This window comes from Oncorhynchus gorbuscha, linkage group LG24, assembly GCF_021184085.1.
Source record: "Oncorhynchus gorbuscha isolate QuinsamMale2020 ecotype Even-year linkage group LG24, OgorEven_v1.0, whole genome shotgun sequence".
Taxonomy (NCBI): Eukaryota; Metazoa; Chordata; class Actinopteri; order Salmoniformes; family Salmonidae; genus Oncorhynchus; species Oncorhynchus gorbuscha.
In genome coordinates, this window is record NC_060196.1 from 519,817 (window position 1) to 534,205 (window position 14,389).

A 14,389-nucleotide genomic window follows, 5' to 3' on the forward strand; every position below is an offset into this window, starting at 1 on the left:
TTTTTATTTAAACATCTGGGCTGGACTTAACCCTCCAGGTCGTAATTGCAAGTGGGAACCTGACAAAATATTGTTCCCGGAGTTGACATTTAACTACTAACCTTTCACCCAAAACATGAAAAAATTACCATAAGTTTGACCATATTGTCAATGGTAAGCAATGTTTTTATTGGTCTGACATCAAAAGCACTTAAACAATCATGGCAGACTTACACCATCCCATAAGCACATGAATGCCCTATATTCAAATATTTGTTAGGTTGACATGGTCATTATGACAGACAATTCATAGTCTATAATTTAAGGCATACATTATTTAACATGGATTTCCAACAGTTAATATTTTCAATGTCCTTATTAAAAAGCAATTGATCACCCCAAAAATGGTTCTCAATGTCAAATTAAACAGTTTTCTAAACCACCACTCTGCTCAGGAGATCCGGCCTGTGTTTGTGCTGGTGTGACTTCAGATGGTTCAGTTGTTTGAAGCGGAGTCCACATACAGCGCAGCAGTACGGTCTCTCCCCGGTGTGGGTGCGCTTGTGGACTTTCAAAATGTCCGCCCGTGTGAAGCTCTTGTCACACATGGTACAGCGGTGGGGTTTCTCCTGTGTGTGAATGCGTCGGTGCAGCTTGAGGTTCCAGAGCCGACTAAACTTGTTCCCGCAGAGAGAGCAGCAGTAGGGCTTGTCTGCAGTCTGGCTGCATGTGTGCCTCTTCAGGTCAGAGGAGGTGGTGAAGCCCTTGCCACACTGGCTGCAGAGGTGGCGTCCCTCGGCTTGGACCTTGATGTTGCAGGCCTGGGTGAAGGTCTTACCGCACTGAGTGCGGGAGTATGGAGTCCCTGGCCCTGAATTCGACCATCTCCCAGTTTTGTGTTTCTGCTTGTGGGCCTTGAGGGAACCAGAATCTGGGAAGGTCATTGAACATTGATTGCAGGCATGACACCTCCCCCCTCCTGTTACCTGCTCTTGTGAACGATTTCTGAGGTTTAAAGAGAGTCCAAAGCCGTCAGCAGCACCATACAGGCTCTCTGTGTTGTGGGCTGAGCTTCCAGAGTGGATGGAGGTTAGCCCCCTGTGGCCAGCTTTACTACCCAAGTCCGGAACACCGTGTTCAAGGTACCCCTCCTTGTTGATCAACAGGCAGTTTAGGTCTCCCACCTCCGGGTGGGGGGATGGCATTGGCGACCCCAGCTGCTCCCTCTGGCTCCGATGGGGGCCAGGCGTGTGGGAGCGATGGTGATGGTCTCCCCCCTCAGATCCCCCCAGGTTCACCTGGTAGTGACCTGCAGCTCCGTAGCTCAGCGCTCCCAGACGAGACGGAGAACCAGGAAGCCTATCCAGCCCTTCCATGTCTAGAAGATGGTCGCCACTACCACTACTGCCGTAACCAGACTTCTCAAAGCCGACCCCCAGTTCCTCCATGCTGTAGCGGGGGCGGTAGAGAGGGTCGGTGGGGTCCACTGAGTCTCCCTCGGGACCCGATGGTTCAGGATCCTGGTCTAGACCGGATCCCCAGTCATCCTGGCACTGCTGCAGCTCCTGCTCACTGAAACTCTTACTGGGCCCCGAGACGTCTGAACCGTCGGCCCCTGAAGAACACAGGAGACATTAGGTATTAGAAGCATTAGCATTAGAGGCATTGGCAATAGTAGAAACTGTGGTAGAATAACTAATGCTACATTTGAACTTAGTTTCAAGTTGATTTATTATAATACCAATGACAACATATTAGAAGCTACTCCTTTTCATTCTCATCATAAAGATGGCCTGTTGTGTTTGTTGTAAACAACTCACCGTCCAGGCAGACGCCCCATCTCTCCTGTAGTTCAGTGTTGTGGAGAGCTTCCTCTTTCAGCAGGCTGTCTAGCTTCTGACCTCCGCCGTCTGCGGGCTGCAAAAGGAAATGAAGAAGTTGATTCTAACTAAACAATGGATAAACTGGCAGTGAATGAATAAACCTGGCATGATGGTCCCCTATTCCCCCTGAAAGACAAGTTCTAATCTGTCCTGCACAGTACATTTTTATCTGAAGGTTCTATAACACTGGTGTTTCGTCAGTCAACTACTTACCTCAGAGGTTCTCCTAGGGCTGATGGCATCGGCCTCCTCCAGGTCATGCGAGGCTGTTTCCTCGGCCACGCCCCCACAGCTGCTCCACTCCTCCCCTAGTACCTTCTCCTGCTTCAGGCCACGCCCCCTCTCCACACCTGGCCACAGGTAAACAAAGAGTAACATTTATCTCAACTAAAAGGAAAGCTGAATTGTGAATAATGGAGTCTCCTCGCATCAGTGCAGAGGGGGAAATAAAGCATCTTACCACCAACTCAACTGTCTGGTCAGTGATCACCAAAGTATGGAAGGTACACATTACAGCAGCCAAACTTCAGAGTGATTCCTCCATATATACAGTGCATTCGGAAAGTATTCAGACCCCTTGACTTTTCACACAATTTATTATACTACAGCCTTATTTCAAAATGGATTTAATTGTTTTTTTATCCCTCATCAATCTACACACAATACCTCACAATGACAAAGCAAAACAAGGTTTTCAGAAAAGTTTGCAAATGTATTAAAAATAAACTGATATCACATTTACATAAGTATTCAGACCCTTTACTCTGTACTTTGTTGAAGCAGCGAATACAGCCTCCAGTCTTCTTGGGTATGATGCTAATCCCAATTTGTAAGTCGCTCTGGATAAGAGCGTCTGCTAAATGACTTAAATGTAAATGTAATGCTACAAGCTTGGTACACCTGGATTTGGGGAGTTTCCCCCATTCTTCTCTGCAGATCCTCTCAAGCTCTGTCAGGTGTGAAGGGGAGAGTCGCAGCACAGCTATTTTCAGGTCTCTCCAGAGATGTTCGATCGGGTTCAAGTCCGAGCTCTGGCTGGGCCACTCAGAGACTTGTCCCAAAGCAACTGCATTGTCTTGGCCGTGTGCTTAGGGTTGTTGTCCTGTTGGAAGGTGAACCTTCGCCCCCAGTCTGAGGTACTGAGCGTTCTGGAGCAGGTTTTCATCAAGTATCTCTCTGTACTTTTTTCCATTCATCTTTCCCTCGAACCTGGCTAGTCTCCCAGACACTGCTGCTGAAAAACATCTCCACAGCATGATCCTGCCACCACCATGGTTCACCGTAGGGATGGTGCCAAGTTTCCTCCAAACGTGACACTTGGCATCCGGGCCAAAGAGTTCAATCTTGGTTTCATCAGACCAAAGAATCTAGTTTTTTTAGGTGCCTTTTGGCAAACGCCAAGTGGGCTGTCATGTGCATTTTACTGAGGAGTGGCTTCCGTCTGGTCACTCTACGATAAAGGCCTGATTGGTGGAGTGCTGCAGAGATGGGAGAACCTTCCAGAAGGACAACCATCTCCACAGAGGAACTGTCAGAGTGACCATCGGGTTCTTGGTCACTTCCCTGACCAAGACCCTTCTCCCGATTGCTCAGTTTGGCCAGGCGGCCAGCTCTAGGAAGAGTCTTGGTGCTTCCAAACTTCTTCCATTTAAGATGGAGGCCACTGTGTTCTTGGGGACCTTCAATGCTGCAGAAATGTTTTGGTACCCTTCCCCCAGATCTGTGCCTCGACACAATCCTGTCTCAGAGCTATATAAACAATTCTTTCAACCTCAGGGCTAGTTTTTGCTATGACATGCACTGTCAACTGTTATACCTTATATAGACAGGTGTCTGTCTTTCCAAATCATGTCCAATCAATTGAATTTACCACAGCTGGAGTCCAATGAAGTTGTAGAAACATCTCAAGGATGATCAATGGAAACAGGATGCACCTGAGCTCAATTTCGAACCTCAGAGCAAAGGGTCAGAATACTTATTTACATAAGGTATTCCTGTTTGTTTAATAAATTTGCAAACATTTCTAGAAACTTGTTTTTGTCAATATGAGATATTGTGTGTAGATTGTTGAGGGAAAAAATGTATTTAATACATTTTAGAATAAGGCTGTAACATAGCAAAATGTGGAAAAAGTCAAGGGGTCTGAATACTTTCCGAATGCACTGAAAAGTTGTGGCCAAAAGTTTTGAGAACGACACAAATATTAATTTCCAGGAAGTTTGCTGCTTCAGTGTCTTTAGATATTTTTTTCAGATGTTACTATGGAATACTGAAGTATAACTACAATCATTTCATAAGTGTCAAAAGCTTTTATTGACAATTACATGAAGTTTTAAAAAAGAGTCAATATTTGCAGTGTTGACCCTTCTTTTTCAAGACCTCCGCAATCCGCCCTGGCATGCTGTCAATTAACTTCTGGGCCACATCCTGACTGATGGCAGCCCATTGTTGCATAATCAATGCTTGGAGTTTGTCAGAATATGTGGGTTTTCGTTTGTCTACCCGCCTCTCGAGGATTGACCACAAGTTCTCAATGGGGGGGTCTGTATATAAATATAAATATATATACACTGCTCAAAAAAATAAAGGGAACCCTAAAATATCACATCCTAGATCTGAATGAATTAAATATTCTTATTAAATACTTTTTTCTTTACATAGTTGAATGTGCTGACGACAAAATCACACAAAAATTACCAATGGAAATCAAATTTATCAACCCATGGAGGTCTGGATTTGGAGTCACACTCAAAATTAAAGTGGAAAACCACACTACAGGCTGATCCAACTTTGATGTAATGTCCTTAAAACAAGTCAAAAAGTGTGTGTGTCCTCCATGTATGACCTCCCTACAACACCTGGGCATGCTCCTGATGAGGTGGTGGATGGTCTCCTGAGGGATCTCCACCCAGACCTGGACTAAAGCATCCGCCAACTCCTGGACAGTCTGTGGTGCAACGTAGCATTGGTGGATGGAGCGAGACATGATGTGCTCAATTGGATTCAGGTCTGGGAAACGGGCAGGCCAGTCCATAGCATCAATGCCTTGCTCTTGCAGGAACTGCTGACACACTCGAGCCACATGAGGTCTAGCATTGTCTTGCATTAGGAGGAACCCAGGGCCAACCACACCAGCATATGGTCTCACAAGGGGTCTGAGGATCTCATCTCGGTACCTAATGGCAGTCAGGCTACCTCTGGTGAGCACATGGAGGGCTGTGCGACCCTCCCCCCAAAGAAATGCCACCCCATACCATGACTGACTCACCGCCAAACCGGTCATGCTGGAGGATGTTGCAGGCAGCAGAACGTTCTCCACGGCGTCTCCAGACTGTCACGTCTGACACATGCTCAGTGTGAACCTGCTTTCATCTGTGAAGAGCACAGGGCGCCAGTGGTGAATTTGCCAATCTTGGTGTTCTCTGGCAAATGCCAAACGTCCTGCACGGTGTTGGGCTGTAAGCACAACCCCCACCTGTGGACGTCAGGCCCTCATACCACCCTCATGGAGTCTGTTTCTGACCGTTTGAGCAGACACATGCACATTTGTGGCCTGCTGGAGGTCATTTTGCAGGGCTCTGGCAGTGCTCCTCCTGCGCCTCCTTGCACAAAGGTGGAGGTAGCAGTCCTGCTGCTGGGTTGTTGCCCTCCTACGGCCTCCTCCACGTCTCCTGATGTACTGGCCTGTCTCCTGGTAGCGCCTCCATGCTCTGGACACTACGCTGACAGACACAGCAAACCTTCTTGCCACATCTCGCATTGATGTGCCATCCTGGATGAGCTGCACTACCTGAGCCACTTGTGTGGGTTGTAGACTCCGTCTCATGCTACCACTAGAGTGAAAGCACCGCCAGGCATTCAAAAGCACCAAAACATCAGCCAGGAAGCATAGGAACTGAGAAGTGGTCTGTGGTCCCCACCTGCAGAACCACTCCTTTATTGGGGGTGTCTTGCTAAATGCCTATAATTTCCACCTGTTTTCTATTCCATTTGCACAACAGCATGTGCAATTTATTGTCAATCAGTGTTGCTTCCTAAGTGGACAGTTTGATTTCACAGAAGTGTGATTGACTTGGAGTTACATTGTGTTGTTTAAGTGTTCCCTTTATTTTTTTCAGCAGTATATATATATATAAATGCGAGAGAGAGAAAGAGATGTCTCTCTCTATACCTGTCTGTGAGGCTCCAGAGCTTCTCTCCTTGTCTTCGTTAGCTCTTCCACAGTCCGCACACTTCCCGATACGGCCTCCCTCTCTGTCCCCATCCCTGCGTCTGTTCTCCGACAACTGCAGCCGCTTCTTCAGCGACTCGACCTGCTCCCGGCTCCGGGACACCTCCTTCATGAAGCTATCGTCCACCAGCCTTGTGATCTCGTACATAGCAGCCTTGAATACCGTCTCCATGACTCCGGAGAGCTGAGACTGGAAGGTTATGATGGCTTCGGACATCATAGCAAACTCTCTATGTGTAACTCGATACAGTTACGAATTCGTAACGTTTAGTTACTGTTGTACAGGCGAATCAGTCCTGCGATCGAGTAAAAAAAAATGATAGGAAGCTAACGTCTGCAGCAAATATACTGGAAACTAAAACCCTTCTGTCTGTGTTAACAGGCTAGCAAATCTAGCTACTATTGGAAGTTGTTGTCTGACTCAATGACTGTCCTAGTAATACATGTTTTTATCATTTCGAGAGATAAGATGCAGCAGTTAATGTATATGAGGCTATTGTAATAAATATAAATAATAGAGATAATGAGAGATGGCAGTTAGCTAGTTAGAGCCACCGCAAAAAGCATATACAAAAACAATAGAATTTCCGGAAACAAATCTACGGATCGAGTAGTAGGACAATCTACATTGGAACGATGAGAGAAAATACGACCTTTCTTTGAACAAAACATCTGTACGTTTACTGTAAATAAGATTCGAAATTTAATTCGGCTATTATTATACGATTCGAATACTGATCAGTGCCTTTGTAGGCTATTTATTGTGTAAATTATTTACAGGAAATCTACACCGAAGCGATTTATCCCGCCCTCCACTCAGCCCTATGCGGGCCCTGGTCCAAAGTGGAGTGGACTAGGAATAGGGTGTCCAAAACTAGGTTTCTATCCAATTGGTGACATAACTGTTAGTTTATATCAGTTATCCTGTTAGAAATGTTGTGCAGAATCCACTGCGCCGTTTCAGATGCAACGTTTATGGTCATGTTGCAGCAGTGCCCTTATGAAAAAAGATTGCAGTCACAGTGCAGTATAACTGCAGTATGCAGCAAATACTGCGTTCAAAATAACCGTTTTTTTAAATGTCAGAATTGATTTGTAATTTAAGCTTTAAGCTGAATCCATGAATTAAATACACGTATATTTATAATTCCATTCTCAGTCCTTTCTTCATTGTCTATTACTGTAACTCAACCATAGTCTTGTGTACATATTCATTATCTTTATGGAGTCAGATAAACATTTTAATAGGCTAACTGCTTAGTCTCATGTGATGTGTATATAATATACTGTGTGTTAACATATCAAATATTAGTGCCCACTATAGTGCTCCCTCTCTCTTAGCTGTGAATTCAAAACCCAGCTGTGTTAGTTTTAATTAAACAGGGATCCCAATAATGTGCATTGCTTGCCGTTTGGGGTTTTAGGCTGGGTTTCTGTACAGCACTTTGAGATATCAGCTGATGTACGAAGGGCTATATAAATACATTAGATTTGATTTAGTCTCACAGGGATTGGGAAGGACTTGTACTTTTATGTTTTAATGTATTGATTGATTACACGTATCAAAGCCTTTGCTAATTAACATTTACATTCACTTTTGTTGTTTGGAAGAATCATGCCATGACAGAAAGATGTAGTAAAAGTGTCGAAAATAAAAAGTTGATTTTGAATTAGCAGTTGATTAATTGTAAAAAAAAAAAAAAATCTGGTTACTTGTCATTTGTTATTCATTAGGTAAGTTAGATGCCTGAAGTCAAGTTTAAATTTAGGTGTACTGACTTCATGTCTCACGTCATGGTTTTTATGTTCTGCAGGTTTAATCTACTTACTTGAAAGACTGGGAAGTTTCACTTGAATGACCCTCTAAGTCATAATTAAGAGTGTGTGTGGGGGGGGTGTTGTTACTCCAGTTGCACGTTTCACCACTGACCCTTCATCTTTTCAACCAAAAGATGAGAACAAACAAATGTTTGACATTTACAAAATGTATCAATGTGGATAATGTATACTGAACAAAAAATATAAACGCAACATGCAACAATTTCAAATATGTTGCAGAGTTCCATTTCATATGAGGAAATCAGTCAATTGAAATACATTCATTTGGCCTTAATCTATGGATTTCACATGATTTGGAATACAGCTATGCATCTGTTGGTCATATACCTTTAAAAAAAGGTGCCTCACAATGGGCATCAGGATCTCGTCACGGTATTTTTTTGCATTCAAATTGCCATTGATAAAATGCAATCATCGTGTTTATGTCCATAGCTTATGCCTCCCCATACAATAACCCCACCGCCTCTATTGGGCACTCTGTTCACAACATTGACATCAGCAAACTGCTAGCCCACACAACAACATACACATGGTCTTCGGTTGTGAGGTCGTTTGGATATACAGCTAAATTCTCTAAAACGATGTTAGATGTGGCTTATGGTAGAAGAATGGACATTCAATTCTCAGGCAACAGCTCTGGTGGACATTCCTGCAGTCAGCATGCCAATTGTACGCTCCCTCAAAACTTGACACATCTGTGGCATTGTGTTGTGAGACAAAACAGCACATTTTAGAGTGGCCTTTCACTGTCCCCAGCACGTGGTGCACCTGCATAATGATCATGCTGTTAAATCAGATTCTTCATATGCCACACCTGTCAGGTGGATGGATTATCTTGGCAAAGGTAAGATAATCATATTAAAGTAAGCTTTTAAAGTAAGCTTTAAAATCCTGTTAAATTAAGCTTTTTGTGCATATGGAATATTTCTGGGATCCTTTATTTCAGCTCATGAAACACAAGACCAACACTGTACATGCTGCATTCATATTGTTTGTTCAGTGTACTGTAGGTAGTTTGACCATATTGTCAATGTCAAGCTTATAACTAGCTTTACCAAGAAAGCATAATGTGAAAGTGAAATGAAACATTGCCCCTAAAATAAATCTAAATAATGTGTTGCTGTATGTACTTAGTCTTGTCCATGTTAACGTACTGTGTTGGGAATATAATTGCCTATTATGCAGTTGGCCTTTAAGGTTGCAGATATGAGTGTGGTGGGGAGGCGTGTCCACCCCACAGGTGCCATCTTGAATTGACTGCAGAGAGAGGTAGCATTGTTTTCTGTGTGCTAAGAGGGATTTGTCGGCCTCTTTCCTATCACAGTCCACTGTTTTGATGAAAATTAGAGGCCTGGATGACACTAGTGTCATGATAAGGAAACAAAACACTAAAGTGGAGTTCTTTAGCAAAACAGTCCTAAACAAACATCACTATGTTGTCATCCAGAGTCCCATGTATTTCTTTTCCAAGCTATAGCACACAGTATTTTACATACAGCAGGTTTTTAAAGGACTAAAAGGTTAAGTCTGCTCCATGTTTTCATTTTTGTCATCTAAAAAAATATCTCGATACTGGTGTTGTCCTGGCGCTAGTGGAAATATCTAGACATAGTGCAGGGGAATGTGGCCCATTGTGTCTTTTCTGTCATTTAGATCTCGTTGGATTACTTTTTTTTTGGGGGGGGGGGTGGCTTCCTTTGGGTTACAAACATTGATTTGGTCTTGGACTTCCATTTAAGGACTCACACTCAAAGGTTCTGGTAGGACTAAGGTTTTGAACTGAGACTGTTGACAGGACTATACTATCTTATTGTTGATTGATTATTTTGTTGTTCATGCTGAACCGTCCTATCAACACGTCACAAGCTAACTTTATTTTTTAGCAATGTTAGCTAGCAATCCAGATATCTAAAATCTTATTGGTTGAAGAATTGGTCAGACTTTCAATGCACTTGAACACAATCATGGCAGACTTACGACTTCCCACGAGCACATGAATGCCCCATATTCAAATGTTTGTTAGGTTGGCATGATCATTTTGACAGACAATTCATAGACAGTCCATGTATGGTGTGAATTCTTAACCAACACACAGATTTACAACCGTTCATATTTACCTCAAAAAGAAAGGAGGACCAAGACACTCTGAAAATAATTTATTTAAATTCCTTCATTTGTACGGCATGTTAAATGAAAACAAAGATTAAACTCCGACACGTTTCGGCTGCATGGCCTTAGTCAGGGAGTACAAAGATTTGATAATGAATGTCCTCATTTGAACAGCATTTTCCAATCAAACTTGATTTGAAGAGGGTTACAGAATTAATTGGACAACACCTAGTAAAAACTATACATATTAAAAAGTGAAATACTGTATATGTTATAAAAATGAAAATCAAGGCTAGAAGGATCAGAACTCATAGAAAAGTAGTTCCGCCTTTTTGACTGGGCAAAGTTGTAAGAATAGCAGAGCCGCCTAATTTATTGTACACTAGATCACAGCAAACATGTTCATATTTTCAATGTCCTTATTAATAAAGAACTGCTCACAAGAAATGTTCTCAATGTCAAATAAAATAATAAAACTAGCTGTCCGAAGATTAATGTAAGTGTCTGCTATATAACAAAAAAATGTATCAATAAAAAAATCAGTCCAGGAGATTTGGCCTGTGTTTGCGCTGGTGTGACTTCAGATGTGCCAGTCGTTTGAAGCTGAGTCCACACACAGAACAGCAGTACGGTCTCTCCCCAGTGTGGGTGCGCAGGTGCACTTTCAAAATGTCTGCCCGTGTGAAGCTCTTGTCACACATATTGCAGCAGTGGGGTTTCTCCTGCGTGTGAATGCGCTGATGCACCTTCAGGTTCCAGAGCCGACTGAACTTGTTCCCACAGATGGAGCAGCAGTAGGGCTTGTCTGTGGTCTGGCTGCACTTGTGCCTCTTCAGGTCGGAGAAGGAGGTGAAGCCCTTGCCGCAGTGGCTGCAGAGGTGGAGTCCCTTGGCCTGGTGGACTCGCTGGTGGACCTTGAGGTTGCAGGCCTGGGTGAAGGTCTTACCGCACTGGGTGCAGGAGTACAGAGGCACAGACCCTGACCCTGTACTCGACTCTCTCCCTGTTTTGTGTTTCTGCTTGTGGACCTTGAGAGAACCAGAGTCTGAGAAGGTCATGCTGCACTGATTGCAGGCATGACACCTCCCCCCTCCTCCTGTTACCTGCTCTTGTGAACGATCTCTGAGGTTTAAAGAGAGTCCAAAGTCGTCAGCGGCATCATACAGGCTCTCTGTGTTGTTGTTGTGGGCTGAGCTTCCAGAGTGGATGGAGGTTAGCCCCCTGTGGCCGGCTCTGCTACCTGACTCTGGGACACCGTGTTCTGGGTACAAGACGCTGGAGTCCTGCAGGTACCCCTCCTCGTTGATCAACAGGCAGTTCAGGTCTCCCACCTCCGGGTGGGGGATGGCATTGGCGACCCCACCTGCTCCCTCCGGCTCCGATGGGAGCGAGGCATGTGGGAGAGATGGTGATGGTCTCCCCCTCAGACCCCCCAGGTCCACCTGGTAGTGACCTGCAGCTCTGTAGCTCAGCCCCCCCAGACGAGACTGGGAACCAGGAAGCCTATCCAGCCCTTCCATGTCTAGAAGATGGTCGCCACTACCACTACTGCCGTAACCAGACTTCTCAAAGCCGTCCCCCAGTTCCTCCATGCTGTAGCGGGGGCGGTAGAGAGGTTGGCTGAGGTCTCCTGGGTCTCCCTCGGGGCCCGGTGGTTCAGGATGCTGGTCTAGACCAGAAGCCCAGTCATTCTGGCACCGCTGTAGATCCTGCTGAATAAAACTCTTACTGGGCCCCGAGACGTCTGAACCATCGGCCCCTGAAAACACAGGGGACATGAGGCATTAGAAACATTAATATTTAAGACATTAGAATTACTAGAAACGGTAGTAGAGTAACTGTAATGTTAAATGTCTACTTACAGTTTCAAGTTGACTTTCCATGTATAACAATGATTTCATTTGAAATGACACAGCATACTATAAAAGTTACTCTTGTTATCATTCTCATCATCATAAAAAGTAGGTTATTGTCTATGTTATATTTGTGGTAAACTCCTCAACTCACCATCCAGGCAGACACCCCATCTCTCCTGTAGCTCAGTGTTGTGGAGAGGCTCCTCTTTCAGCAGGCTGTCCAACTTCTGACCTCCGACCTCTGTGGACTGGAAGAGCAAATGATTCTGACTAAATAATGGATAAACTGACAGTGATTGAATAGAGCTGACATGATGGTTCTATATTCACAATTCTCCTCTGGTACCCCCAGACATCTCACAACTTTGTCGTAACCCTGAACTAGCATACTTGATTCAAGTAGTGAAGGACTTGATGATTTGTTGACAAGTTGAATGAAGTGTTTAAGTTCTGGAACAGTTCAAATATGAGGAGAGGTTTGAAAATGGCTGCCCTATTCTTTGTGACAGACAATCTGTTATGTACAACATACTTCCACCTGAACATTCTGTAACACCACACCCCCCACAGGTGTTTAGTCAGTCCCCTACCTACCTCAGAGATTCTCCTAGGGCTGGTGGCCTCCATGTGTTTAGTCAGTCCCCTACCTACCTCAGAGATTCTCCTAGGGCTGGTGGCCTCAGCCTTCATGTGTTTAGTCAGTCCCCTACCTACCTCAGAGATTATCCTAGGGCTGGTGGCCTCTGCCTCCATGTATTTAGTCAGTCCCCTACCTACCTCAGAGATTCTCTTAGGGCTGGTGGCCTCAGCCTTCATGTGTTTAGTCAGTCCCCTACCTACCTCAGAGATTCTCCTAGGGCTGGTGGCCTCAGCCTCCTCCAGATCATTTAAGGCGGTTTCCCTGGCCACGCCCCCACAGCTGCTCCACTCCTCCTCTGGTACCTTCTCCTGCTTCAGGCCACGCCCCCTCTCCACACCTGGCCACAGGTAAACAAAGAGAACATTTCATTTGGAGTAAAAGGTAAGTAACATTGTGGATAATAGTCTCCTCACATCAGATGAAGGAAAGGAAACATCTTATTAAGATGCCACCACCACCCATGACAGACTCCTTTCTTAAACCAATACTGTCTGATCACTAAAGTATGGAATGTACACATTACAGCAGCCCCACTTCAGAGTGATTCTATATTTATCACAGGGGGTTGGGGGCACCCTAATTGGGAAGGACGGGCTCATAGTAATGGCTGGAGCAGAATCAATGGAATGGTATCAAATATTTCAAACAGGGTTTCCATGAGTTTGATGTCATTCCATTTACTCCGTTCCAGCCATTATTATGAGCCTTCCATCCCTCAGCAGCCTCCACTGATTGTATGTATGTACAGTACCAGTCAAAAGTTTGGACACCTACTCATTCAAGGGTTTTTCTTTATTTGTACAATTTTCTACATTGTAGAATAATAGTAAAGACATCAAAACTATGAAGAAACACATATGAAATCATGAAAACAAAAAAAGGTGTTAAAGAAAACAAAATATATTTTATATTTGAGATTCTTCAAAGTAGCCACCCTTCTCCTTGATGACAGCTTTGAACAGTCTTGGCATTCTCTCAACCAGCTTCACCTCCTACAGTCCTGTAGGAGTTCCCACATATGCTGAGCACTTGTTCGCTGCTTTCCTTCACTCTGTGGTCCAACTCATCCAAAACCATCTCAATTGGGTTGAGGTCGGGTGATTGTGGAGTCCAGGTCATCTGATGCTGCACTCCATCACTCTCCTTCTTGGTCAAATAGCCCTTGCACAGCCTGGAGGTGTGTTGGGTCATTGTCCTGTTGAAAAACAAATAATAGTCCCACTAAGCGCAAACCAGATGTCATATCGCTGATGGCATATTGCTGCAGAATGCTATGGTAGCCACACTGGTTAAGTGTGCCTTGAATTCTAAATAAATCACAGACTGCGTTACCAGCAAAGCACCCCCACACATCACACCACCACCTCCATGCATGGAACTACATATGCGGAGATCATCTGTTCACCTACTCTGCGTCTCACAAAGACATGGCGGTTGGAACTAAAAATGAAATTTGGACTCATCAGACCAAAGGACAGACTTCCATCGGTCTAATGTCCATTACTTGTGTTTCTTGGCCCAAGCAAGTCTTATTATCGGTGTCCTTTAGTAGTGGTTCCTTTGTGGCAATTTGACCATGAATTCGCCGACGAGTAGGTAAACCACCACTACTCCCTGTCAGGAAGTCCAGGATCCAGTTGCAGAAGGTGTTTAGAGGTGTTTAGATGTGCTTTGTGAGCACTATGGCATTGAACGCTGAGCTGTAGTCAATGAACAGCATTCTCACATAGGATGTTCCTTTTGTCCAAGTGGGAAAGCGCAGTGTGGATTGTGATTGCATCATCTGTGGATCTGCTGGGGGTGGTATGCAAATTGGAGTGGGTCTAGGGTTTCCGGCATGATGGTGTTGATG

At 44.5% G+C, this 14,389-nt stretch overlaps 1 protein-coding gene across 1 annotated transcript; it reads right to left on the reverse strand.

Annotated features, from left to right (window-relative positions):
• Window positions 1-147: 147 nt before the first annotated feature.
• Window positions 148-6,872, reverse strand: LOC124013009 (zinc finger protein 135-like). The gene is made up of 4 exons (XM_046327114.1): window positions 6,034-6,872; window positions 2,076-2,212; window positions 1,800-1,896; window positions 148-1,594 (listed from the first exon to the last, which is right to left on the reverse strand). The coding sequence occupies exons 1-4, from the start codon at window positions 6,311-6,313 to the stop codon at window positions 414-416; spliced, it is 1,695 nt and encodes a 564-aa protein (XP_046183070.1). The 5' UTR covers window positions 6,314-6,872; the 3' UTR covers window positions 148-413.
• Between the last annotated feature and the right edge of the window lie 7,517 nt (window positions 6,873-14,389).